Source organism: Cornus florida, unplaced genomic scaffold, assembly GCF_030987335.1.
Source record: "Cornus florida cultivar Cherokee Brave unplaced genomic scaffold, ASM3098733v1 CherokeeBrave_3.0.0_Hap2_Chr06, whole genome shotgun sequence".
Lineage (NCBI taxonomy): Eukaryota > Viridiplantae > Streptophyta > Magnoliopsida > Cornales > Cornaceae > Cornus > Cornus florida.
In genome coordinates, this window is record NW_026775576.1 from 97530017 (window position 1) to 97556197 (window position 26181).

At 33.1% G+C, this 26181-nt stretch overlaps 2 protein-coding genes across 2 annotated transcripts; one reads left to right on the plus strand and one right to left on the minus strand.

Annotated features, from left to right (window-relative positions):
* Nucleotides 1-500: 500 nt before the first annotated feature.
* Nucleotides 501-1597, minus strand: LOC132315055 (zinc finger protein 10-like). The gene has a single exon (XM_059813815.1). The coding sequence runs from the start codon at nt 1595-1597 to the stop codon at nt 692-694; it is 906 nt and encodes a 301-aa protein (XP_059669798.1). The 3' UTR covers nt 501-691.
* Nucleotides 1598-11130: 9533 nt separating this feature from the next.
* LOC132313189 (ultraviolet-B receptor UVR8-like) lies at nt 11131-23294 on the plus strand. Its single transcript, XM_059811870.1, has 11 exons — nt 11131-11480; nt 15471-15544; nt 15642-15726; nt 17000-17131; nt 17226-17462; nt 17637-17876; nt 19451-19494; nt 20536-20724; nt 21045-21135; nt 21644-21687; nt 21777-23294. Exons 1-11 carry the CDS (start codon nt 11270-11272, stop codon nt 21897-21899), a joined length of 1470 nt encoding a protein of 489 aa, XP_059667853.1. The 5' UTR covers nt 11131-11269; the 3' UTR covers nt 21900-23294.
* Nucleotides 23295-26181: the final 2887 nt, after the last annotated feature.

Sequence of the window (26181 nt, forward strand, 5' to 3'; positions counted from 1 at the left end):
TCTTGTACATTGAGGACTGAACTTCAAATTAAACCATATATATAAGTTACAGGCTTGCAATCTTAAAGATGATTCGAAAAACTGTCTGCAGTATTTCTTTCACAAATTGAACAAATATATCATACCTCCTTATAGGATGGTAGATTATATTCTAAAGGCACATATTATTTCTGTATCATAATCGGGTTCGCCAGTAAACCCTAATTCTAAACGAAGAACACGCACTCCTTTGTTTATTTACGATCACAAAAATTGGGAGTTTACATCCCTAGAAAATGACCTGTTCATGAAAGGCATAGAGATTATCAATCTCAATACGTACATATCTGACTTTTCCATGGGAAACACCTATCTAGTGAATACCTATGTATTCAATTAATTAATATTCATGACAGAATTTAATCAAGCTGAGATCTAGCTATTTACTGGGGAGCATCATCGTTCTCATACATATATAAGCTAAACATTTCAAGATTTTCTGTGATTTTCATATAGTTTACGTACATGCTGCAAACTCAAAAGTACTAAGAGATCAGAAGCAAGTGATCGATCATACTCAAAGTGAAGAGGCCTTGACCTTTAGAGACCAAAAGGAAGAAAAGAAAAAAAAAAGGGGAGGAAAGAAAATGAAAAACAACAGAAATGAACGGAAGAAACAAGTGATATCATATAAGGACATGAGTTTACAATTCTACTTCACCTTTGGAGGATCGCCGAGCCTCAGCTCAAGATCTAAATCCTCTATCTTCTTAGGGCTAAGGTCAAGTACTACGTCTGATTCAAGATGATTTCTATCAACTGAACTTTGTTTCATGAAGAAAGGTAATGGCGTCGTATCAATTCTCCGCCTCTTGCAGCTCATGGCATCCTCCTTGGCACTAGACTCGGTTGGGCAAGCTCGACAAACAACCAAATTCAAGCTCACGGACAAATCAGCTTTGACATAGTCCCTGTTCTCCCCACATCGAAATAGTTCTGAGTTGTTTGCTCCTCCATTTTTTGGATTGGAGCTATGGAAGTATCTGTCTGCAACCGAACTTGACCATGAGGATGGCGAAGATAAGGAGGTCCTCTTGTTGTGTACTTCTTGGACAACAGAAGAAGAGAAAGGAGGGACAAAGGTGGTTTCAAGACATTTCTGTTGTATAGGTGGAACTGAAACCCTAGAAGGTGAGGAAGTTGGCGCAAGAACACCTTGATTATTAGAATCAGGGTTGGGTTTATAAACCAAGGTACAAAGTTGAGACGGATATTGATGAACATCCAAGGATCTACAAGGAATATTTTGAAGATGATTTTCATGGTGAAGATGAAGAATTTCACTATGGGGATTTGGAGATTGTTTAAGTCTAGCTCTATCCCTCCTGTGGACATTCATGTGACCACCTAGAGCCTGAGCTGACCTGAATTCTCTTCTACAAAAACTGCAAGTGTAAGATCTCGGAGGCCATATGCACCCTCCAAGAGGTCCAGCTGCATCTTCTGCGAAGGCTTTTTCTTCCCATGAATCACCACACGAAGGATTGGTTGACGCTTGAACATGAGAAATCAAGCCATGTTTTCGCTTTGTCCACATCCAATGTCGTGCTTGCTCCATTGCAGTACAATCAGAGAGATCCAACACTGCTCAGATGGGGTTGTACTCTAGGAGTTTTTTTAGATGATTACAGCAAATGATTGTAGATTTGTGGCTGGTCTATATCCTAGCTGGAGTGATCATGGAAGCAAACAAAGAACATATGTGAGGAATAGAGATATCCAAGTTGGAGTCATGAAAAAAATTATTTCTATTCTCGCTAAGTTAGGGCTTGGTTGTGGAAGGTGAAGTGGTGGGTACTCTAGTTTGGAAGTCTTGTGGCTACTTTATTAAGTTTTTTTGGTTTTCAGTTGATCACTGTAGTGGGCACCTTTTTTTTCTTCCTTTTTTTTTTTTTTTTTTTTTTTTTTGCCTCCTGCAATTTCTTAATTTGTGAGGGAGAAAACAATGTTTTTTTAGAAAATAATTAGTGTGGGGTCCTAATCAGTCTGTCTTGTGGGGTGACGGTGCTTATATGCAAACTGAAATCACTGATTGAAATGGTACATAGGAGAGGTCCAGGAAAAAGAGGCAACAAAATGGCTTTATATGTGCATTAATTTTGTTTAAATCTTAACTGTGGACATGTAATTTGTTTTCACCCTCACATGTGTACTTTTTGTCATTTTGTGAACTAGGTACATGCCCTGACTCTCAACAGAACCTTTAATAGAAAGCTAAACGTACACCTTGATCTTTGATCTGCATTCAGTCTTTAGCTTAGAGACAAATTAGCTTAAAGAAAATCTTTGGTCCCTATATATATATATTGTTAAAGTGATATTAATTGTCCATACGGGCAATGCATACACATATTTACTCATTGTACTAGGGCCTGCTTGAGTGACAGCTAGTTAAAACCACACAGCTTTATACAACCTCAGATCTTCTAAGAAAGAACATGGCCAAGAAAAACAAATTAATTGTAGGACTCATTTCAAGATCGAATATAATTAGTTGAGATTCCTTTGATTTCCAACTTCCTCTTCCCTAAGAAGACTAGATATCTTAAGATATGCCTCAATTTGATGTCAAATTCCAACTTCACCAACAGTCTATTGGTTTGTTAGTTTGAATGATTTGAGCAAGCTGAGAAGTTTTTGCATTCGCATGAGGACAATTTCCTGCGTTCCAGTCTATGTAACGAAATAATCTCAACGCAGACAATTTCTGATTGATTAAAAATGTGTTCTGACAAATAATTTACTTTACACACTTTTAAGCATATTTATATGTCAAATTTTGATGTAAATCTACTTCAGATATGGCCATTAAAACTTAGCAAGTTCAAAATTTGGGGTTCGAGTCCCGCTCAATATTCTTTGTGACTAACATCCGTTGCCCCTGCAGTGACTTACCCGGCTCAGGTGGGGAAGCGCTCTTCTGGGTTCTCGGGGATTAGTTGGGTTATTGAGGGGTCCTAAGAGTTCGTGTCATCCTGTACATCCTGTGTTAAAAAAATAAATAAATAAATACTGATTGTCCATTTTGAATTGCCTGGCAAACGGGAGGGCTGATAGTTTTTCTAACCCCATTTCGACGAGTTTGTTTTGACATGCAAAAGATCCATATTCGATTGAACACATCCCAACTCAAACAAGATAACAACTTAATTTGTTGTTGACGCAGGTGGCTTTTCGACCAAATTATATAGTCTAGACTCAAAAATTGTGTTTTTCCAATTTTAATTATTATTATTATTTTTTTTTGGAGAAGGTTGAATTTTGAATAGTTTCTTTGTGCTAGTGTCTTTTTGTCCTTAGGATTTGTTTATTATATAAATACATGTAAAAAGGGAAAATTCATTAATTAATAATATATCAGAATTTTTTACAAATTTCTTTACATTTGGGAGAGTGGAAGCTTTAACCATTCACAAATGAACAATAAAAAAATTGTTTATTGTTCATTTGTGAATGGTTATATAAGCAACTATATATATATATATATATATATATATATATAAAAGATCTTATATATGTACGTATAGGAGTAATACACGCATATACTGAAGTTGGGGCAATTTTTATTTTCTTCTACGCGACAAGATAGAGGGAGGACCTTTTTTGGGCCTTAAGAAAAGGAAATTTACTGGTCCCATCCCATCCCTCATCAAACATTTTGAACCAGTTTCATTTAGTGATGTACGTGTTTCATATATGTTGTAAATAACCTTACTATTTATGTCCAACTGAACTCTGCTTAGGTGTTGTGTTTGGTGTGTTTGTCATAAATGCTAGTCCTGCACCTTGAATTTCAATAATTAGAAGCTAGCTACCGCAAAAACACATTAGTTTGTAAGCAATGTAACTATTCATAAAATTTTGCATCCCTATTTTTATCTGGTTATGGCAATTTGTTATACAAATTTTATATTTTTTGAATTCTTATTTCATAAGTTCCGTGCATATATTATTTGTAATTTTTTGATATACAATTTGTGAAATATGAATTTTTAAAATTGGGGTGAATTAAGATTCAAATAATATAATAATGAAAGCATTTTGATCCAAATATTTACTTTTTTACATCTCTCCAATCTAGATTGGAGGAATTTTTTGATAAAAAATTAATGGAGTAGGATTTACTGAAAAATGCTCATAATTGAAGATTATTGTACTTTGCCCTATTTAAAATAACACATGTGCATGGCCCTCTTTGGTAAATGTATTCCGTCTAGAAACATGTTGAAACATAAGACAAAATCATCAAAGGCTTTAATCAAACACGGAATATTAGAATTATCACATACGTATCAAACCGTGTCCTTTGTCATGTCCGCATTTCCATGACCTAGAAGATTATATAAAGCTTGAAGGGAGACTTTCACATATAAAGACCAGATTGCATATATATATATATATATATATATATATATATATATAGGTCAACCAACTTTAACACCCCATTAATTTGGAAAAACATTTTTTTTTAATAAAAAAAAAAAAAAAAATTGAACCCTTTATCGACCGAGATTACCTTAAACAGTAAAAGCTCTTCTTACTTTCCGTCAAATATTCTTGAATTTCGCAAAAAAAGGAAAAAAAAAAAAAAAAAAAAAAGAAAAGAAAAGAAAAAAAAACCTATCAACATCTTCGGTTATCAAACGTTGTTGCATGATACCCGTCACTAGAAAGTATAACATGTCATTTTGCTAACTAGTGATGGGTATGAAACTATAATTAAGTATTAATTAACTTGTAAAATATATTCCAATTGACTGACTAAACACTTCAACAACCATTTTTCTGGCACAATACGATTTGGTATTAAAGACAAAAAAATTAAGGTTGATTTAATTAGATTCGCGTATACAAAACGAAACAGTCAAGTAATGAATGTCCCGTTAATTAGCATGATGGCCAATAAGCATCTATCAACGTACGTAGATGGTTCAATTTGTTTATTAGGAGACTGCAGTTTACACATAAACGTTGATTGTTCAAAGTTTAAAATTGTACTCGTAATAAATTTTTGACCCAATTTTGTCGCTTTAATTTAACGTGTTTGAAATATTTTTGAATCTTTATCTTTTAGATGGTCATATTAGCTACCAATAATCAACAATTTCACTTATTATTATATAATGGTTTCACATCAATTACAACAAGTCTAAATATAAGGGTTTAATCTTCAAGTTGGCATTTTTTTTTTTTTTTGAAAGATTAAGTTTGCATATTTACAACGGTTAAGTCGAGAGTTTTTTTGTTGGATAAATTACATTAACCTCCGTAAGATTTAGACAAATTACAGAGGCAGGTATGGAGTCGGAATTTTATTTGGGAGTAGATGATGTGAGTTGATCTCACTCTAATGGTTAGTTAAATAAAAAAATATAGGGAGGACATTTTCAGTTATTTTCAAAGGGCACCTTGTAATTTGTAAGAAATATACATATAAAAAAACAAAATTTTAGGGGATGTCCTTAGCTCCCTCCGTTCATACACACACAATTAGACGGTTTAAGTTTATTACTTTGACTTCTCCTCATTTAGTTCGCCGACAATCGAAAGTGATTTTAGTGTAAAAGTTAATAACTTTCTTATATTATAATAATCTAGAATATTGCATTTTATACAAGAAAAGAGTAAAATTGTAATTTTATAAAATTTGGTTAACAGGTTTGCCGGAAAGAAAGCAAGAGCGTAATAAGCCATGGATGGCTTACTCGTGTATAATTTGCTGAAACTTCAAAGGTGTTTAATGTAATTTACCTAATTATTTTATATTGGTTTAAAAGAAGAAGAAGAAAAAACGAAAGTATCTAGAGTTGAGTTAGGCAGCCCTGATTGGATCTTAGGATGATTTTATTTTTATTTTTTTATGTGACAAATTAAGGAGAGGGTGAACTGAAACATGAACATACTCAAAAAAAAAAAAAAAAAAACGTTTGTATTTATATATATAAATAATATTATCTTCGTCCCGAATTAAATATAGCATTTGGTATTTGTGATTCACATACATCAAAAGCGATATTTAATTTGGGACGAAAGGAGTAGGAAGGTAAGAAAAATATTATCCACTTGTTTCACTTGGATTGAAGGAGGAATTACTCAAAGAGATGTGTGTTTTCAGAGAGTTTCCTAACTACTACGGATGGGCATGAGACACGAAAGAAAGGACACAAACAGACCTTCCCTTAGAATGTATTAATCTATTATTAACCATAAACTAAATTATGAGCTAAGATATCTCTTTTATTAAAATATACCACTAAATTTGTCCTATTCCAGAGATTCTACTTAACACGCATGTCTTCATTCTCAACTTGTTTGAAATAATAAAAAGGATAAGACCTTCCTTTACTTCTTGTTTCTTCTTTACAGTACGCAAACATATATATATATATATATATATATATATATATATATTATTGATAATGAAGCTTTAATTTAGAAATGTGTAAATACGGGGACACACAAGGGAATTTGGTTGTGACATGACACTGGATGATTAGGAAATAAGATGGATTAACACCCATCTGATCAAAACTGCAGTTATTATAATTATTTTCTATATGCTCTCAAAAAATTTGAATTTTTTTATATATTATTATCCATATTGAAGTTATGATTCGATTTCATAGGAGTCCTCAATCTTTGTTCCGATTTTTGAAATTGTGTATGGTTAATTCTAGCTCGCTAGCCGATAATTGTCATGTACTTCTCTCAATATACAACAATTAAAAAATAATGGATTATAATATATTTTTTAAAAAAATTAATGGATTATAATATTAGTAAAAGTCGTTAGCATCCCTAATAGATTAATTTTGAAATAAATTAGGACAAATTTAGGTGAAACGGATCACTTTCCTTATCTATATATAACAAATCAATGTCTCATGTATATGGATGCAGCATCTTGAATAATTAAGATTGTTGCCACTAGATGTCACCAGTAAAGTATTCACTTGACTACATAAATTGTTAGAATAAAAAAAAGCCAATGTCATTGAAAAATATTTTACTTGTCCATCATGACTCATGAGTCTCATGACCCTTGCGTCTTTTGCTCTTGAATCCAAGAAGGGTAAAAAAAAAAAAAAATTAACTCAAGTTCACTCCGATCTTTAACATTGTGAGTCCAACATAAGTCCAATCCAGCATGTTTTCTGAGGTCGGATTAATTAGGTTACGATAACATTGGTTGGATTACACTTGAGGATGGTTCGGTTATTAATATGTCAATTCAGCGTTGTGTAAGTTAAGGTGTGAGTCCCACCATATGACATTACCTTAATATTATGTTTTAAAACTTACACTTCTACTCGCATATTTCTCATTCGACATTTTCGAATTCAAAAATGTATCATTACTTTAGTTATAATACTAATAATATAGGCTTGATTCAAGTTAAGGTAAATTTTTTTAGTTTTACCTCTCTTTTCAAAAGGTAAATAATACATGTACACCACAATATCTTGTGTGTGGTTCCAACTTCTTATTTCTTATTTAGAAAGAAGATATTATACCATTTGAATAGATGTAAAGTTACTACTACTCTCTCATAAAAACATGGATGAACTCTTTTTTTAAAACTTCTGAATTAAAAGATGTATTAAATAATTCATTTGACTTTCACATATTTCAAAATCTTTTTTAATTTAATGGTTAAATTCGCGGCAATTCATGATTGTTTTCATGATAAGTTCCTCTTAAAAATATTACTCGATAAATTATTTGTGACAAAATGCAACCAGGGATGTTCAAAAAATTCGATAAATCGAAAAATCGGACCAGACCATACTGAATTGGGCGGTTTGGGATAGTTGTATAGCGATTTAGTTCGATCCTAGGCTCAAAATTATGGAACCGTAATTTTTCGGTTCGGTCCTGGTTTAGGGCCGTGTTGAACCGGACCAACCTAGACCGAACCGTTACTATGTTATATGATATATATATATATATATATATATATATATATATATATATATATCATATCCTAAATTTAAATCAAGTAAAATTCTTACGTGCCCTCTTTCTTTCTTTTGTTCTTTAAATTTCTCTTCAAAATTTTCTATCCTTTTTTTCTTCTTAAAATTCTTTTTTTTTTTTGCGTGTTATATCAATGTTGTTGAATTTTTTTTTTATTTAACTTTGCCTCCTCTAAATTAAAATAAAATAAAAAGAAAATCAATTGAAACGGACAAACCGAACCGAACCAGACCGGTTTTTTGCGGTCTTGTTTGGTTTGGTTTCATGGACATTATGGTTCGGTATGGTTTTAAAAATAGTAAAACCGTTATAAATAGTTTGGTCACAAAATACTCCCAATCCGATCCAAACTGGACCGTGTTCACTCCTAAATGCAACGACTTACCCAGCCAGAGGTGGGGAGACGCCCTTCTTGAATTATTAGGGATTAATCGGGACGAAGTCTTGAATACCCCGAATTATCCAACAAAAAAAAAAAAATGGAAGGTCATTTTAGGCTTTTGGTTGATTTACTTGGGATCCAGACTCCCAATTGGGCGTAGTGTATATGAATTGAATATTTTAGTTATTTATTTTATTATAATATTAGGCTCCATGGGGTCAAGAAATGACTAAACAAAGATTTGATCATTAAAATTCAAAAAATTCCTTTTGTTACTTAGCCAAATGTCTTTAGGAGGACTTTGGTTCAACCATTTGACTGGCATTGAAATTTCAGCAAACATTAGATCTAGTCCAAATAATGGACCATTCATCCATAAAATAGCTTAGAAGAAGAATTTGGTTAGACATCCATTTCAATGTTTTAAATTACAATTATATAACTATATGTATATATGTACAATTATATATAAGTACATAACATTATGAGAGAGAGGGAGAGAGAGATGACGACCAGACGTGTGCAGGTTGATTTAATTGAAATTGATTGATGAATTAAATATAGAATTTATGTGAACTAACTAACACGGTAAGGAAGAAGGAATTGCTCATCCTTGATTCAGGGGGGTTGTTCCAGTTGTCAGCTTCTTGGTACTACTGTATTACGTGGTAATTAATTGACACGTGTTTCATATGTGTTCACACTATCTTTATTGTTATCACTTTTAATAGGTTCAATTAATAATAAAATGTTTAATATTTTCAGTAAAATAGGATTTATAATAGTTGAATCAAAATAATTGGGACACACCAATCATAAAAGTTCTATGGTCCCATTAAACAGATATGGATTTTACTTTCGGCATAAATTAATATTTGAAATGAAAAAATGTCTACATTATCAAATGAACAAACTATATTTTATTGCACTCTCCTTAAATCACACACACAAATTCTGCCCCTTTTAAAGGAAAAATTAAATATTTCATTATTTGTATAACTTATCTAATTATAATTGATTCAAACAATCCTAATCACATATATGTCGTCTACTAACAGAAATTAGGATAGCATATATATTATTATTGTTTTCTTTTCATAGTTGAAAATTACATGGAAGGTTGCTATATTGTAGAGAAGGCCAAACAATTTCACTGTTCATCGATTGACATTTATGCATGATTATGTAAATTAAAAAATATAATTTCGAAGAATAATTGAATGGTCGAGATGCTCTGGTTGTATCACTTCATATGTGTGTTGATATATACATATATCACTTGTTTATATATATATTTTAATTCAATTAATAGAGTTGCTTTCTGTTATTCTTGGGAGTCCGACTTCGGATGTTCGAACGAGAATCACAAGTTCAGCGACTGAAAAGTGTTTGTGACGAACTTTACAAAATATGGTGAGAGGAGAAACCTTTTGGACTCTTGCCAACACAGGTGGGCTCTATAGGGATTTATCAGACACACTGCTATAACGGCCCATCAATATTTGGGCCACATATTTGGCGTACAGCCCACAGCGTTAATGGACTGTGCAATCACATAACAAATATTGTACGGAGTATATCTTTTCTTTTTCAAGTTATAAAATTTTACTTATAAAAAGAGAGAAATAAATATGTATGATGTCTAATGGTTAATATTTTATATAAAAATCAATAAATATGTATGAGGTATAAGCTATGATGAGTTGCAAATTTGAGTACATACTTACGGTTTGTAAGAGATATGAGTCAAAAAATAATATCAAAACAGTATTATATCACACACATAGTTCATATATTCTCTTTTTTCTAGTCAAGTTTAACTAAATTAAAAATTTATCTTTGCCTAAATTGTATGATTTTATTTTTGAAGTATTTTAGTATGATTTATTTAAAGACCCTCCTTCTTTTCTTCTTTTTTTCTCTTGAAAGATTAAGCAAAATTTTATATATGTAAAGAAATAATTACAGAAAAAATGATGTTGCTATTCGGCCTACGATGGGCCATAAATCCAGACAAATTGAGACCCAAAAGACCCAACAACAAAACAACAAAGCATTTGGTTGCTTTCCTTCCTTCTGCTAAGTGCAACTTATCATTTTCCAATAAATAAAAGGTTAATATACACCCCCTATTATTAAAATTTTACATAAAATTTTCAGTAGAATTAAATAAAAAATTTGAACTAATAAAATTTATCAAGTTACCCTTAATAGATTGTAAAATGTTAAATTTAATCTTGTTATTTGATATTAAATTAAAAATTATAATTATTATTTTTAAATTACAAAAATAATATTGGAAGTGATAAAGGGTTATTTTTATAATTTTAAAATAATAATTATAATTTTTAATTAAATATTAAATTGTAATGTCAATTTTAATATTTCACAACTTATTTAATGAGCAGGCCTCCAGTTTAGTGTAATTTGATAAATTTTGTTAGTTTAAGGGGTTTTTAGATTGTGTTGAGAAGCTTTGTGCAAGTTTTAAAAAATATGATTTTAGCTTGAGAAAAAAATCGACCACCACGTGGCATCCAACTAGAATACTTTTAGTAATGTTCCAGAAACTTCCGACATCCGAAGTGTCACTAATTTGTAAACTCAAACTGTCTTGGTTTCGACACTTGTCCATATGGACCCACGTGGATCCTACGTGGCATATACTATTGGCTAGCAAATGATACGCTGTCTTTTCCATTGATATCCGGTGGAATTAAATACATAACAAATATTACTATTCTATCGGTTTCTGGAAGCCAAAGGAAACAGAGTGTGTGTAAATCAGATAGAGAGGAAAGGAGAGACTGTGTCGCAGAGAGCTAGATTTTTTGTGATTTTCGGTTTTGTTTTCATTGATTGCGAAAAGCAATGAATGGAAATGGAACAGATGACGAAGTTCTGAAGATGGAAGAATCTAAGAAATTTGCGGTGTTAATGTTTGGATATCTTCCTGGAGCTTCGCCGCAGAGATCACCGCTGCTGTCTCCGGCGAAAGTCCATTTCCCGGCGGCGAATCTTCACGGCGACTCGTGGAAGGAGGTTTGTGGTGGTGGATGTGGATTCGCCATGGTCATTTCAGGTGATTATTCCATCTCAAAATTTCCTTATGTTTTCTCTATCTGTCTTTTGGGATTTCGTTTTAGTAAAGATATCCGGTTTTATTTTTAATTTTTTTGGTTATTTGTTCTTGATTGCCTTTGCTGTTCCATTAGAAAAGAAATTCTGTTGACACTCAAATTGTGAAGTTGTGGCCCGAATGGTTTCCGCCCGGGCAGAGTTGCTATCCGGTTTTGACCCGAATAATGGGTTTTGTGTGATTTCTTGTAGTCCAGTGTATAACGTCTTCGGAGTGCGATATGATAAAATACTGATGTAGAGAGTGAGAGAGGATTCGGGGTCTAAATTTTGTAATTTCACATAGCAAAAATCTTTTTGTCGAATTTTCACAGTGGGTAGGCTTTAAAGGCTGACAATTCATGTTTGCGGGAGTGTCTACCTATGAGTATTATGGGCAGGGCTGTTCAAAAAATCCCGAACCTGACTTAGTTCGGTCTTGGGTCCAAAATTATGAAATCTTAATTTTTTTTATCCTAATTTAGGGTCGTGTTGGACCGGACTAGTCCGGACCAAACTATTACTATGTTATTATATACATAGGGTAAAATATAATAAACCTCCTATCCTAATTTAGGGTCGTGTTGGACCGGACTAGTCCGGACCAAACTATTACTATGTTATTATATACATAGGGTAAAATATAATAAACCCCCTATCCTAATTTAGGGTCGTGTTGGACCGGACTAGTCTGGACCAAACTATTACTATGTTATTATATACATAGGGTAAAATATAATAAACCCCCTTCAATTATACTCAAATGAGCACTAAACCCCCCTGAATTTATAAAGTGGCAGAAAACCCCCAAAACTATTCTGTTTTGTTGCAGATTACCCATTCCAGCAAACTTCCGATCACAATTTACTCACGTGACAAATAATAAATCATAAATCATCTTATGACCATAATGCCCTTATGAAAATGAAAAGACTCTAATGCCCTCTTCTCATGTCCATAATATATATATATATATATAAATCCATTGATCTGCTCCTCTCTCCCTCCGCGCGCGCGCGTGTGTTGATTGTGCGGTTATGTAGTTCTTCAATTACTGGAGGAAGCTTTCGCCGGAGAAGAAACAATTGCAGAAGACGGCATGAGATTCGTTGGATACAGCAACAATTGCAGTGGACCATCTGTTTTGATTTCACTCTCTTGAATTTTAAGAAGCAACAATCTTCTTATTTTGCCAACCCAAATGTCAGGTGTTCTCAACATTCTTCCTCTAAATCGAAATTAGAATCCAAATCAGAACTCAAATTGGAATCGAATCACATAAATATGTTTGAAAGGAAAAGCGAAAAAAAAAAATTTGTTTGAAGGTCCACAACACCGTCGTCGACCAAAAAAAAGAGGTATACTCCATGAGCAGTAAAATCTTCACAAAAAGCCCAACTCCACAATCACAAACTACGAGGTAGAATTTTTGTTAACTTCCAGGAAACCCCCAAGTTGAAAGGAGAGAAGAGAAGGGCTTTTAAGAAGATGAAGATGATGAAGAAGGAAGAGGCACAGAAGGCTCTGTTGCTGGAGGATGAGAAGGTATGAATTAGAGTATGGAGTTGTCGGGGAAAGGCGTAAAATCGGCATGGTGTTGACGCCGAGGAATTGAAGAGAGTGGTGAAGGTGATAATTGCCATATGTTTATATTTATCTCATTGGTTTATTGTGATAAGATTGCTTATGTGTCAAAATTTTAGTGGCCCTTTGGATTACACCTCATTGACGTAATTTTATAACAATTCCTCAATGTTTAACGGCAGTGTATTGTAACTCTGTTTAAGGGGTAAAAAAGTGTTTACAAATTTCCGGTGATGAAAGTGGCCCAGAATAACTTTGTCTGTCCTAAAACTAAACAAAATTCATAGTTGGGGGGTTATTTGTAATTCAAGGGGGTCAGTTGCACTTAGGTAATAGATAAAGGGGGTTTATTGTACTTTACCCTTATATATATATATTTATATATGTATATGATACGGTAAACCTAAATAAAGTAAAGTTCTCGCGTGTCCCTTTTCTTTCTTTTATTCTTTAAATTTCTTAAATTTCTTTTTAAAAAAGTCAAGTTTCTCTTTTCAAATATATCTCAATTTTCTTTCCTTTATTTCTTCTTAAATTTTTTTTTTTTTTTTTTTTTTTGCCTGTTAAATCAATGTTAGTTGATTTTTTTTTTTAAAAAAAACTTTGCCCTTACTAAATTAAAATAAAATAAAAAGGAAATCAACTGAAACCGACAAATCGGACTGAACCAAACCAGTTTTTCACGGTTTGGTTTGGTTTGGTTCCATAAACATTATGGTTCGGTCTGGTTTCAAAAATAGTGGAACCGTTATAAATGGTTTGGTTCCAAAATACTCCCAATCCGATCCAAATCGGACCGTGTGCATCCCTAATTATGGGAAACAAGTCAATCCGAACATGAATAGTGTGTGCCAGGAACTAACACTTATACGACTCCTATTAACAGGTAACACAACACGACACATGTAACTTATCTAATACACAACTTGGTATAATGATCTATTTAACTTAAATGGGTCGTAACCTTAACTTAAGTATAAAATGCAAGTATTATGAAGAAAAAAAAAAAAGTATAATGAAAAAAAATTAGATATTGAATGACTAAATTCATAAAAATGAGAATAATTGGGACAATACAATAGATAAATAAAAAGTCTAATATTGAATTTTTATAAATAATAGAAATGCACATAGTAATTGGGTAAAAACAAGTTGATAAGGTTGATCTAACATGAATTTTTTTTTTTTTCTTAATTACCTAGCAAGAAACACACTCACACACCCACTCTGAAACTTGAACCCTTGACCTTCTACTTTAAAAGGCTAGGTAGTACCACTAGGCAGTCTAGGCTACTTTGGATTCTTTCATTTTAAAATATACAGAGTATAGAAATGAGCTTCATTTGTGATTTTTTGTGTTATTGGTATTATCATTTTTTTCCCCTTTTGCTTTGATCAAATCTAACAAATTTGTTAACATCAAATAATGTACTTATCATTTTCCCTCTTTAAATTAATTGTATATAGAATTTGAGATGAGATAAAAGAAATTTCATTCAATTTTTATCCTAATGCAATATTCTCACGTAGTTGTGATCCTTTTTTTTTCGTTATAACACTAACACGATGTTCAAATTTTATTTTATCCTCTCTATTCCTTTAACACAAGCTAATTGAGGTTTACTTACTTTCCTATCCACCACCACCGCAACAACAACAAACACCAAGCCTTTTCTTAATTACTTGGTGTCAGCTACATAAATCTTACATTTCCATTTGCTCTTTTTAAGGCCATGGCCTCTGTCAATCCACATGTTTTCATATCTTTCTTTATTAACTCTAAACACATTAATTTTGATCCACATGTTATCATATCTTTCTTTATTAATTCTAAACACATTAATTTTGATCCTCCTTCTCCCCTAGTATACTTCTTTCCTATCTGTTCATTTTATTTTCTAGAAAAATCACTTTAACTCTTCATGTGCAAAGAGTTACTTTCAAAGCCTTTTTGAAGAAGCCCGATAATATATCTGAAGCCTTAGTTATTGAATACAATCTCTAGGAACTATTTTTCATTAAAATCAGTTGATCACCTATCAAAGAAAGCTACTTTTCACTGAAACAATTGGAGTTAAAAAGTTTTGTAATTCCTATATCTGGTTTAATTTTAAGATAACCTTCAGTCACGCTGCAAACTCAGCTTAGTCATCTCTTTTCATTTTTAGATTATTAAAAGGGTTTATACCGCTTTACGGATTGAAGGGTTCTTATCAACCTCCCTTTTGTTGTAATCCAAGAAAACTTGACAGAGTTTTGACTAATTATGCTTTGAAGACCATCTTTCCAGTGTATCTCCACACAATTTCTTTATAGCTTTATGTATGGTTATTTAATCAGCTCATTTATTGTAATTTTTATTTCTAAACAGAATTTGGGAAACTCATAACGTGGGGTTCAGCCGATGATCAAGGTCAAAGCTATTTGACTTCAGGGAAGCATGGGGTATTGCAGTAGACCTCTAATTTGTGTCCTTTTTTTTTTTTCTTTTTCTCTTTTTTAAATAGATTTTGCATCTTTTTTCACTACTATGCTTGTCAAGGAAACTCCAGAACCATTTTTGCTTCCAACCAAAGCTCCAATAGTGAAGGCTGCAGCTGGTTGGGCCCATTGTGTTTCCATTACAGGTTCTATTTTTTCCTTTTTAACGTAAACGTATTACTTGTAGGCTGGAGAATGGTTCAGACTTGGACTAGATCATAAAGAAAACTATTGATCCAATCCAATTGGATAACCCAGTGGATCAGTACACTGCCATTCCGAACCTGTAGACGTTAGCAATAATATCATTGTTTAAAAAAAGGGCAAACTTAGAGCACGAGACTCCCACCATTGCGGGGACGGGGGAGATTCAAATGTACGCAGCCCTACCTCCACATGTGCAGAGGTTCCTATCTTGTTTCAAAACCGTGACCTCCAGGACACAATGGAGCAACCTTGTTCTAATGATCCTATTTGAGAAGATTTAATAAACAAGAAGACTGAAAAATAACAAATTTCTGACATCAAAATAATGTTTAAAATAATATGTTCTAGTTTATGGGATTTCATCACCCACTTTAACCCTCAACCTTCCACTTTAGAAGGTAGAGGTGACACCACTGGATTACAATACTAAGTGTAATTCTCAGTAATTTAAGTAAATATAAATACATAAAGAGAGATGACTAGATGAGGAAAACTAACTCATTCTCTTAACCCTTTTTGCATCTTCTCTCTCATTCTCTTCTCTTCTGGCAACACCTAATCCTATCTATTATAAAACTCCAACCTGCTTTGAGTTTAACAACAATAATGTAGAGATGATTGTAACAAAAACAATTGAAGAAAAGATCCGAACAATTTTCATTATTAGATTTTAAGTGTTTAATGCTTCATATTGAATTATCAAAGATCTTAGCAATACATTTTCTATGTAATACTCCATATTTGAAATAAAAATAGGATCCATTAGTTCTTGGGTCAATCTGGTTTGGATCAGCATTGCAAATAATCAACATCTGATCCATTGGCATGCCTAATCTGTTTGGTTTCAAGAAACTAAGGAAAATTTGTAGAAATAAACTTTTCAATCTTATGTTTCATATCATTGCTACTTTCTAAATTAAACTTTGCCTTAGCCCTTGACTAAGCATAGCAGTCTCAACTTGAAGGATCTTGTTTTTCTCACATTGCTAATGATGAAAAATTCAAGAGCTAATTTGTTACTTTCTTCAATTTTCCTCTGTTTTCTCAGCAAGAAAAAAAGAGGAGAAATTTAACTTAGTATTAATTAAATATCCTGCAAATTTCAAAAGAAGATAAAGAAGAGGGAAAAAAAATCAGAAATTCTGTAACTTTTTGGACTATAAACATATTGGAGCTTTCAAACCTCATGTTCTTTAAAATTCTCAATTGCAGATGCAGGTGGAGTGTACACATGGGGTTGGAAGGAGTGTGTTCCCTCTGGAAAAGTTATCCATGATTTGGCTGCTAGGGGAAGCTTCAAAAAGGACACTTTTGAAAAACAAATTTCAACACTGACCGAACAAGGTGATTTAGAGCCATCATATTATCAATGGAAAGTTAATAGAATAGTCTTTTGAATTGTTGGAAACTAATCCATTTACGACTGAATCAATTGTAGTGAGCTCACAGTCTCAAGTCTCAAAATCTATTGGCGGGACAGTGTTTCATCCTGAGAATAGAAAGGCTGGAGAAGAAAGCATGAAGAGAAGAAAAATATTATCGTCTGAACAAGAACCTGAAGATTCAGTATCTGCTGATGAAACTCTTTCAGCACCTCCTTGCCTTGTAGCATTAAATCCAGGAGTGAGGATCACCTCTGTTGCCGCTGGTGGGCGTCACACTTTAGCACTGTCAGGTAAATCCACTACCTCCTGGGTACTGCAGCCCACAAACTACAGTTTTCTGGTATAGTAGCTTTTTCTTTGTCGCTACAGCAAGTAGTTTGTAGGTCATAGGATGTATGAAGCTATGGAAGATCTTTAATGTAAAATGAGACACCTGATGCATCATATTTGTACCCAAGTTTCAGGTGTAGGACAGGTGTGGGGTTGGGGGTATGGAGGTGAAGGGCAACTAGGTTTGGGCTTCCGGATAAAAGTGGTATCTTCTCCTCATCTCATACCTTGCGTTGAGCCATCTTTATATGGAAAAGATAGGTCTTCAGTAGTTCATCGAGGAAGCATTAGTTCGATAACCCGGGCACTTAAAGTTCCAGGAAGCTACATAAAAGGCATTGCTTGTGGTGGCCGGCACAGTGCAGTCATAACAGGTCAGCACTTGGGGACTTCCTCTTAATGATAATATCTTCATGATAGCATCTTTAGTTCCTCCCTAGGTACTTAAAATAAATCGTGCATTAGTTCCTTAAGGTGGTGCAGGTCATACATATTTTAGTTTCTTGATAATGTCTCTCTGTGCTTTATTTAGGATACATTTTTGAGTTCTATTTAACAACTTCTCTAACTACTTTGGCAATTTGCTTGTTGCTTGGTTAAGATTGTCTGCCAGCTGCATAATGCATTATAACATGTTTCTTTTGAAACATTTAATTTAGGGATATTAATGTGAGTTGTACGCAGCGGAATATTTAGAAAGTTTTGATTATTTTGAAAACAGTTCTTGTGTTTTTCTAACTTTCTTTATTTTAGCAATTAAACAATTATCATATGCAGATAAAATAAAACAAAGTAAAAGTTAGAGATGACACCAGGATTTTTAGCGAGGAAACCCTAGTTGATTAAATACGTCAATTGTTTGTGTGGGAAAAACCTCATGGACTGTGCAGTCCAAAGTAAATCGATCCACTATGCTTGAAACAAAGTACACTGAACTTTGACTCTGGCTCACACCCTATATATCATTCTACCAAACACCAATAACTGACACTCTGGCTTTGCGACTCCCCGTCCAACAACAACTTGACCTCAGGCTTATGCTTGATTTCTGTAGAAGAATAGCAAGTAGATCAGACAACACTCCACGAGTGCTCCAACCCTTTCAAAGTGTGATCGCTTTTACTCATGTTCTTCAATCGTCTGAATTCGATATAGAAATAGATCTACTTTTATCTGATCGATGTAGATGCAACTGTATGATCACGATTAGGATTTGAACAGCACAACTCTAAAATCACTATGTGAATATGTGTGTGTTCTAGAAAGACTAACAAAACAATCTCTAAGATTTTCTGAAACTAAAATCTTTCTAAGGCTTTTAAGAATATTAATTTGATAGTGCAAAAGCCATATCTAAACCTAGGTGTATAACACAGTTTATATAGAGTTTAGAATGACCTAGTCCTTAAAAAAAAAAAAAAAAAAAAAAAAAATCGTGCATAAGACTTGGTACAATTCTAGACCAACTTGGAAATAAATCAGGAAAAGGAAACTAGCAGTTGGATTGCTGTCAGGACATCTTGAACCGGTTCAAAGGGACTAAACCGGTTCAAGTTTCGCAGATTGGTTTTCGAATCCAATCTTGAAACCTTGAACCGATTTAGAGGGGCTGAAGCGGTTCAAGTTGGCCAGAACTTGAATTTTGGTTCACTAAGGTTGAAAAATACTGTATGGTAAGTTTTGAAATAAATACCAAGTGTAGAATGTGTCCTAACCTTTTTAGAATCCTTCCTAATGTGTTGTTCTTACCTTATTTCGAATGATGTCAATTATGGTAACTTTGAACAACCTTTCCATTCCGCAGTCGCTATCCCGATATAGTGACTTCGAATTACAACTCAACAAGGACTTGTTTTGTTTCCGATAATTGCCAATTACAAAATAATATCTCACAATTAAGTGATTGTATTTGTCCATATGCTGATCCACATTTTCTCTTCCTCATTAGATGCAGGAGCGGTGCTTACTTTTGGTTGGGGACTTTATGGACAGGTGAGCTTCTTCACAGAATAAAATTTTTCACGCCAAGTGAACCATCTCATTTCAAGTCTCTAATGATACTGATTAAAGTGCCATGTTTTTATCTCCCTTGCTAAAATAGTGTGCTTTTAGTAATTTTAAAATAGACATATAAAGTTATTATGGAGAGAGTTTTTTGCAATGAAGACTAAAAATTGTATATGCTAGTAGATAACCAGGTAAATCTTTCTTTATACTATGATGATGGTAGAGTAAATGACATTAATGTACTCTACTTTCCTTTGAATGATTAATACCATTCTCTAAAGTAAGTATGTTATAAAGGTATTATATTCAAATGAGAAAAATTGTTGCCCATTTCTAAGCTGATTAAGAAAAATTATGCTTAATAAAAAATTTGAGGTGAATAATTTTATTTGAAATATTAAAATCATTTTCTCCTTGGTTGATTATAGAAGTGAAGGTATAGAGACAATTTGACATGCGACCTAATCATCCATAAATTTGTGCTATTCATCTATACTAATTAATTTTCTGACCCTGGATAAGATGCTACATTTGCAATTCTTAAATTGCATGTCTAATTTTCTACCAGATTTTTTGTGGTGTGATTGTTGCAATTTGACCTTGTATCATCATGGAAAGACTGATGGTCAACATGTGACGGTGCTTGGTATATTAGTTGTGTTATTGTTTGTTTGAATGATCCAATCACCAGATCACACCAAATTCACATGATTTCTCATTGTTATGTTCTCGGATACTAAGAAGTATTTATCAAATGGGAAAATATGCATTTCTTTCATTTTCTATTTTTTATTAACTGATTAGGATGAAACGAAAGCTCAATAGGTAATATTTGGCGTTTGTGGTAAAGCATTCACACATATCACTAGATTGGAATTGAATATGAGGCTGCTCATTATAGTTTATTGTAACTCTTCATTATACTTTCTCCATCATCTACTCTTGTTTGCGGCATGTTTATTTACCTCTTCATTGAGATTATCAAAGATAGTTCAATCTCTTATGGTCTCTCTTTTTCTGGATTAGTGTGGGCAAGGTAACACAAATGATGTTTTCAGACCAACTTGTGTCTCTTCTCTATTGAGTAGTCAAATTGAAGGTATTGCGGCCGGACTATGGCATACACTATGCATATCTGTCGAAGGTCGTGTGCATGCCTTTGGTGGGAACCAGTTCGGACAGTTGGGATTGGGATCCAGTGCTCATGAGGCTGAGGTACCTTCTAGGATCCATTACCAGCTATTTGAACTATGCAAGTAATAGATGTGTCAAGTTAATTTGTAGTGGGAGGAACTGGCAGCAAAGTGAGCAACTTTCATAGGTCCTTCCAGTCTTTGGTTGTATTGGCCATTATCAAATGACCCCTACTATCCAATTAAGTGAAGGGGTCCACTAACTGGGATTTTGATGCCTACTAGACTTTTGCTTTAACATTGTTCCAATTCATACACAGCTTTAGGTTGCATTTCTAAGAAAGTACTCTACTAAAGAGGAAAGTTTAGAAACTTACTATAGCCTTTGTGTGTGTGTCACAGACTGTTCCCAGGCTCTTGGACGCTTCAATATCTGGAAGTCTGCGAGCCAAGATTGTATCTTGCGGGGCACGTCATAGTGCTATATTAACAGGTACTACTCAACAAGTATGACGTTTAAGTAGTGGGTAGTGGAACAAAGTAAAAACAAAAAAAGTGAAGGTAAAGGAAAAGATGGGGTGGGAGAAGGATTTTTTAGGGAAGGGGCCATATTGATGGTGAATAAATATGTCTGTAGTATTGCAGCAAAACATCTTATAGACTGTACAGGATGAGGTTAGAGTTGCTTTTTTGAAATTTTTTACCAGAAAAACATCAATCTATTCATTCTGTTTCTACCTTGCATGTTATATCTTTTGTTGCTTTTTGTCCATAAAATGTTTGGATGAAATCGTATTGAGTACACAAGGTCTCTAGTAGTCTTTCGTGACTCAAAACTGGCTTAATAAAGAATATGTCATGGAGCAAATGTGGGATGGGATTAAAGGCATGAAATGAAGTATAACCAAAATGGCACCCATCTAGAATCATGAACATAAATGTAGAGTTTGACATTTACTTGCAAGTACCCTAACATAGCTCCATGCTCGTGGTTCTTGAAGAGGGCGGCAAAGTATATTGCTGGGGATGGAACAAGTATGGCCAGGTATGATGTTAAAACATTTTCATTTTTAGTGGAAAAGGAAGATCATAGATACCTTCCTTGGATCTCACTTTTTCATTGTTTTCGTGCAGCTGGGTTTGGGAGACTCTATTGACCGAAATGTACCTTCTCGAGTTCACGTTGATGATTGTGTGGCTAAGAGCATTGCTTGTGGTTGGTGGCACACACTGCTACTCGTTGAAACAGCCTTGTGATTCGTCACCTTAAGTGAAGAAGCAAAGAGGACATTTTGCTAGGTAAGTTTTCTTGACTACTGTACATCTTACATCTAGTTCATCCCAAACAATGTGATGGAAATGAAAACTGCACCTGAGATCTGTAAATAGGTATGTCAATATGACTAAGTTAACAAATTTTGTAAATAGAAACATGTCAAATGTAATTTTGTTTTACTTTTAGTTAGTTAGATCTGTAAATAATAAATTACTGCACTAGTACTAATTGTGACTGAACATAATGGGAAGAAGGTGCTAGATGAGCAATTTCAGGCTCCAGTCCGAAGTCAAAAACGATGAAACTAAGACAGACATCCTAAACTGTCGCCGAAGATCTTCTATATACACATTTATGGTTGATTATCTATCCTGAATTGCATTCTATAAGTAGTAGTTGGTTTGGATTATTTGCAAGAGTTCATCCTAAAGAAAGTTCATCCTAAAGAAAGAGTCCCTCCTGGGTTAGACGATACAGATGAGATGCTAATAACCTTAGGCAATCTATATGTAATTGCGTCAAATGTTGCTTGCTTGAGATTGGACATTGGTGTTCATGCAGAAGCTGCATGAGTGGCCAAAAGACATTCAAATATGTGGAAGTCATTCGGAGTCTGTTTTCACAGCACTTGGTTTAAGTACCATTTAAAACCATGAATATTGTCAATGCAGGTTTCGAAATAATCTGATTCCCCAATAATGTACTGCACTTATTGTTATAACAGTTTTTTTCTCTCTCTCTCTTTTCTTTTTTCTTTTTTTTTAAACGATATATTGGTGACACTTGTCATTTGTGACCAAAAAAAGGGGTCTTTTTGGGAATGATTCTCTAATATCAACATTCCCAAAAAGTAGATGAACAATCTAGATGAACCACTTGCGCTTGGCTCTGTAAGGCCCATAGGTTCTTCATAAACTTTCCAGGAAAGTGAAGAATTTTTCTAATTTTTGAAGCCTGGCCTTCTATAAATTATTCCTTATTGCAACTATAGCCTTCTTGGTTTTGTAAGGCCCATAGTTTCTTCATAAACTTTCCTGGAAAGTGAAGAATTTTATATTTATTAAATAGCTTTTGGGGGTTGGACCAACAGTTTGGGCCTTTTTTTGTTTTTATTTTTTATTTTTTGAAATAGCGCATTATCATTGGATGAAAACACTAATGACATGGCGTTTTGTATATTTTATATATGATTGAAGACTTTTATAACTATATTTTATATATGATTGAAGACTTTTATAACTCAAATGTTTGTTGAGCATAACTAAATTATAATAATAACAATGATTTAGAAATATTTTGAATGTCCATACGTCACCCATCAAAACAATTTTGTTAATTCATGCCATTCAATCACGACAAACATGAAAGTTGATATGCCTAAGCTGTGATAACGGATAAGAATGATTTATTAGTCCAATACAAATTAGAATATGATTCATCATTTTTTTTTGGAAAATATGATTCATCTTTTACATGCGCACTTGGTGAAAGTAGTTACATTTCAGCTGAGACTTGATGGTGACATTAACCATATGTATTATATGTATACGAGTTGATTGGAAGAGCCGGCCGATCGATGAGTCTCGTCGCTGCTAATCCGTAAGCGTAGGGCGACCATTCTAAGTTGTTAGCGATAGAACCACAACAGGAAGATTCTGCGTCTTTGTGATGTATCCAATTTTACTTGTGTCATTTTGTGCCTGCACAAAAATTTCAAGGGCGAAACTACTATTGACTTGGAATGTGACAGTGAAACACCACCCCTCTCTACTATTTGTGTGTGTGTGTGTGTATATTTACACACACATATGAGCGCGGAGGATTAATTGCACAAACCTCTGATCTATAAATAATAATATAAAAAAAATATATCTATATCATAATAAAATTAATTCCCTAAACTATTAAAAAAAAATACAAAAAAAGGTCATCAGTCATTGTTATGTGGCTGTTAAATGTTTCTTCAAAATTATTAAATTGTTCTGTTATGTGCGCAAAACCTTCTCAAATACATATTATAAAAAAACCTTCTCAAATATAACAATTTGCACTTTACTCCCTATAGTAGGGGTTAATCTGCAATTTTTTTATAATTGAAGGGCTTTATGTGATCAATCCAAAACGATAATTTGGGATTTTCGAAAGGACCCAATACTTTGACCCCCTTTTTTTTATTACCGTAACTTGATGAAACGGAGTCTGGCAATATTTTTAATACTTCAAGGTAGTTATTTGTTAAAAAAAATTTAATATAAGGGGTAATAAATAAAAAAATATAATATTTAAGGCGCACACAGTTTTTTAGCTTTTTGCTTAGGACATAGGATTTGGTTGATCTGATCTTCTTTGAAAAAAAAAAAAAAAAAAACAAAAGGGTCGACCAAAATTGATTTCAAACCGTTTGATGAAGTGATGATGCAGGTAATGACTTCATCAACGATGGAGACGTTAGAGGAGGTGTCCTGATGGAGCAAGCAAAGCATAACTTGAATGTCAACGTTCTTACTGTTAACTACGTATAACAGAATATACATACATATATATACATACATACATACATATACATATATATACATATTAGTATATTAAAACCTTGTAACAGTCAAAAGAATTCAAAATTTTAGGTATAGTGGTTGGGTCTTATAATCTTATGTTATTTGGGAATTCAATGGAAGTGACAACATTCTTTCACTAGCCTCTGGATTTTGACTTGCAACTAAGAGTAATTGTTTACTATTAGAGGTAATTAAAATGGTAAACATTATGTTTTTTTACTTCCCACACCTTTTGCTTTCTCCTGTTTTTTGGTATAAATTTATGACTTCTCAGTACAACAAACTTTAGTGATTAAATTGGAAAAAGTTACGCTCTAAACATCATTATATGAAAAAGTCTCAAGATTTAATTGTTCAACTAATTTATTAAAAATGGGGATTAAAACTATATGACTATACGGGAACTTATAAAAATTTATGGTGCTACTTCTAATCTACTTATATATCATTACTTTGCAAAAAAAATACAAAAATAGGTATTTTTCACCGTGGCAACTTGGGATTAAGCAACCAATGCCACAATTAGGATAAGATATCTATCTATTTACCTACACAAAAGAAAAAGTTATATATGTGTGTGTGTGTATATATATATATGGTTTAATGCATGGGATAGGCATTTGGTGGCACCTCGCTATCCCAACTTCCTCTTCAAGTCATATATAAGAAATATATTTTCAGTTTGAAGTTTCAACTAAGGGCTCTAAATAAACATTTTACCTGTGCAATAGAACGTGTTTGTTTTAGAAGCTGTAGCTAGGTCGTCCCAACCACATTAAACCATGAACATTTGTTTGGTTGGGATTAAGATCGTAGAAGAAATTGAACACGTCATTTGGAATTTTGGGTTTGTATCATGTGTTCCTTATTTAAAAGGACAGAATTAATTTAGATGAAACAACTATATATATATATATATGATCATATAGTAATTAGTTTGGCTTGTAAACATATATTGTTTGTCAAAGAAGATGTAGATCTTGTACCATACATTTGTCTCCATGCTTCATTCACTGCCTAATCTTTTAAAAAGCATAGTTTAACTTCACATTTAAGCAAACTATCAATAAAAAAACAATTGATGAGCTTAGCAAGAAGAAAAGTGTGGCCACTTGCTGGTTTGCAGATGAAATATTTTTTTCGAAAGGTGGACGATATTATTAAAGTAACATAAACCTACCAACCCCATTAAAGAATTGCCAAAATAAGAAGTTAATATTAATAAAGATGATACACCCTCTCTTATCTCAAATATATGGGGGCATCTCTAGCTAGTGAGGAGTACAACAATTTTTGACCATAAATGTAATAATTTTAAATCGTAAACATAACAATTACATTAAATGTATTAAATTCTTAGTTTAATGGTATTATAATATTTCAAGTATTTTTAATTAATATAAGTATGTTGCATAATTTTTTAAAAATTATTGCACGAGTATGTCATTTTGCGATGTAATTGTATTGCATTGTGATGAAAGTGTTGCATAAGTGTACCGAAATTGAGTTCATACATTCATACATACATAATATATATATATATATATATATATATATATATATGAATATGTTTATATATATAGTTATATGGATAAATAATTGCAGTGAGATTTGGTTAGATATGATCTAGAGAAGGTGGGCTGCAGTTTGGATGGAGCTTTCAAAGTCTTCGTGCGGGTTTGCGCTATCGAGTACTCTTCAATTCCCT

What these genes read in the sequence shown, in the direction of transcription:
- LOC132313189 (XM_059811870.1), top strand. Translation starts at nt 11,270, where the DNA reads ATGAATGGAAATGGAACAGATGACGAAGTTCTGAAGATGGAAGAATCT. An exon ending in ATTCGCCATGGTCATTTCAG is followed by an intron (nt 11,481 to 15,470) that starts GTGATTATTCCA and finishes ATTTCTAAACAG; the next exon opens with AATTTGGGAAACTCATAACG. An exon ending in TCACACTTTAGCACTGTCAG is followed by an intron (nt 17,463 to 17,636) that starts GTAAATCCACTA and finishes CCCAAGTTTCAG; the next exon opens with GTGTAGGACAGGTGTGGGGT.
- LOC132315055 (XM_059813815.1), bottom strand. Translation starts at nt 1,597, where the DNA reads ATGGAGCAAGCACGACATTGGATGTGGACAAAGCGAAAACATGGCTTG.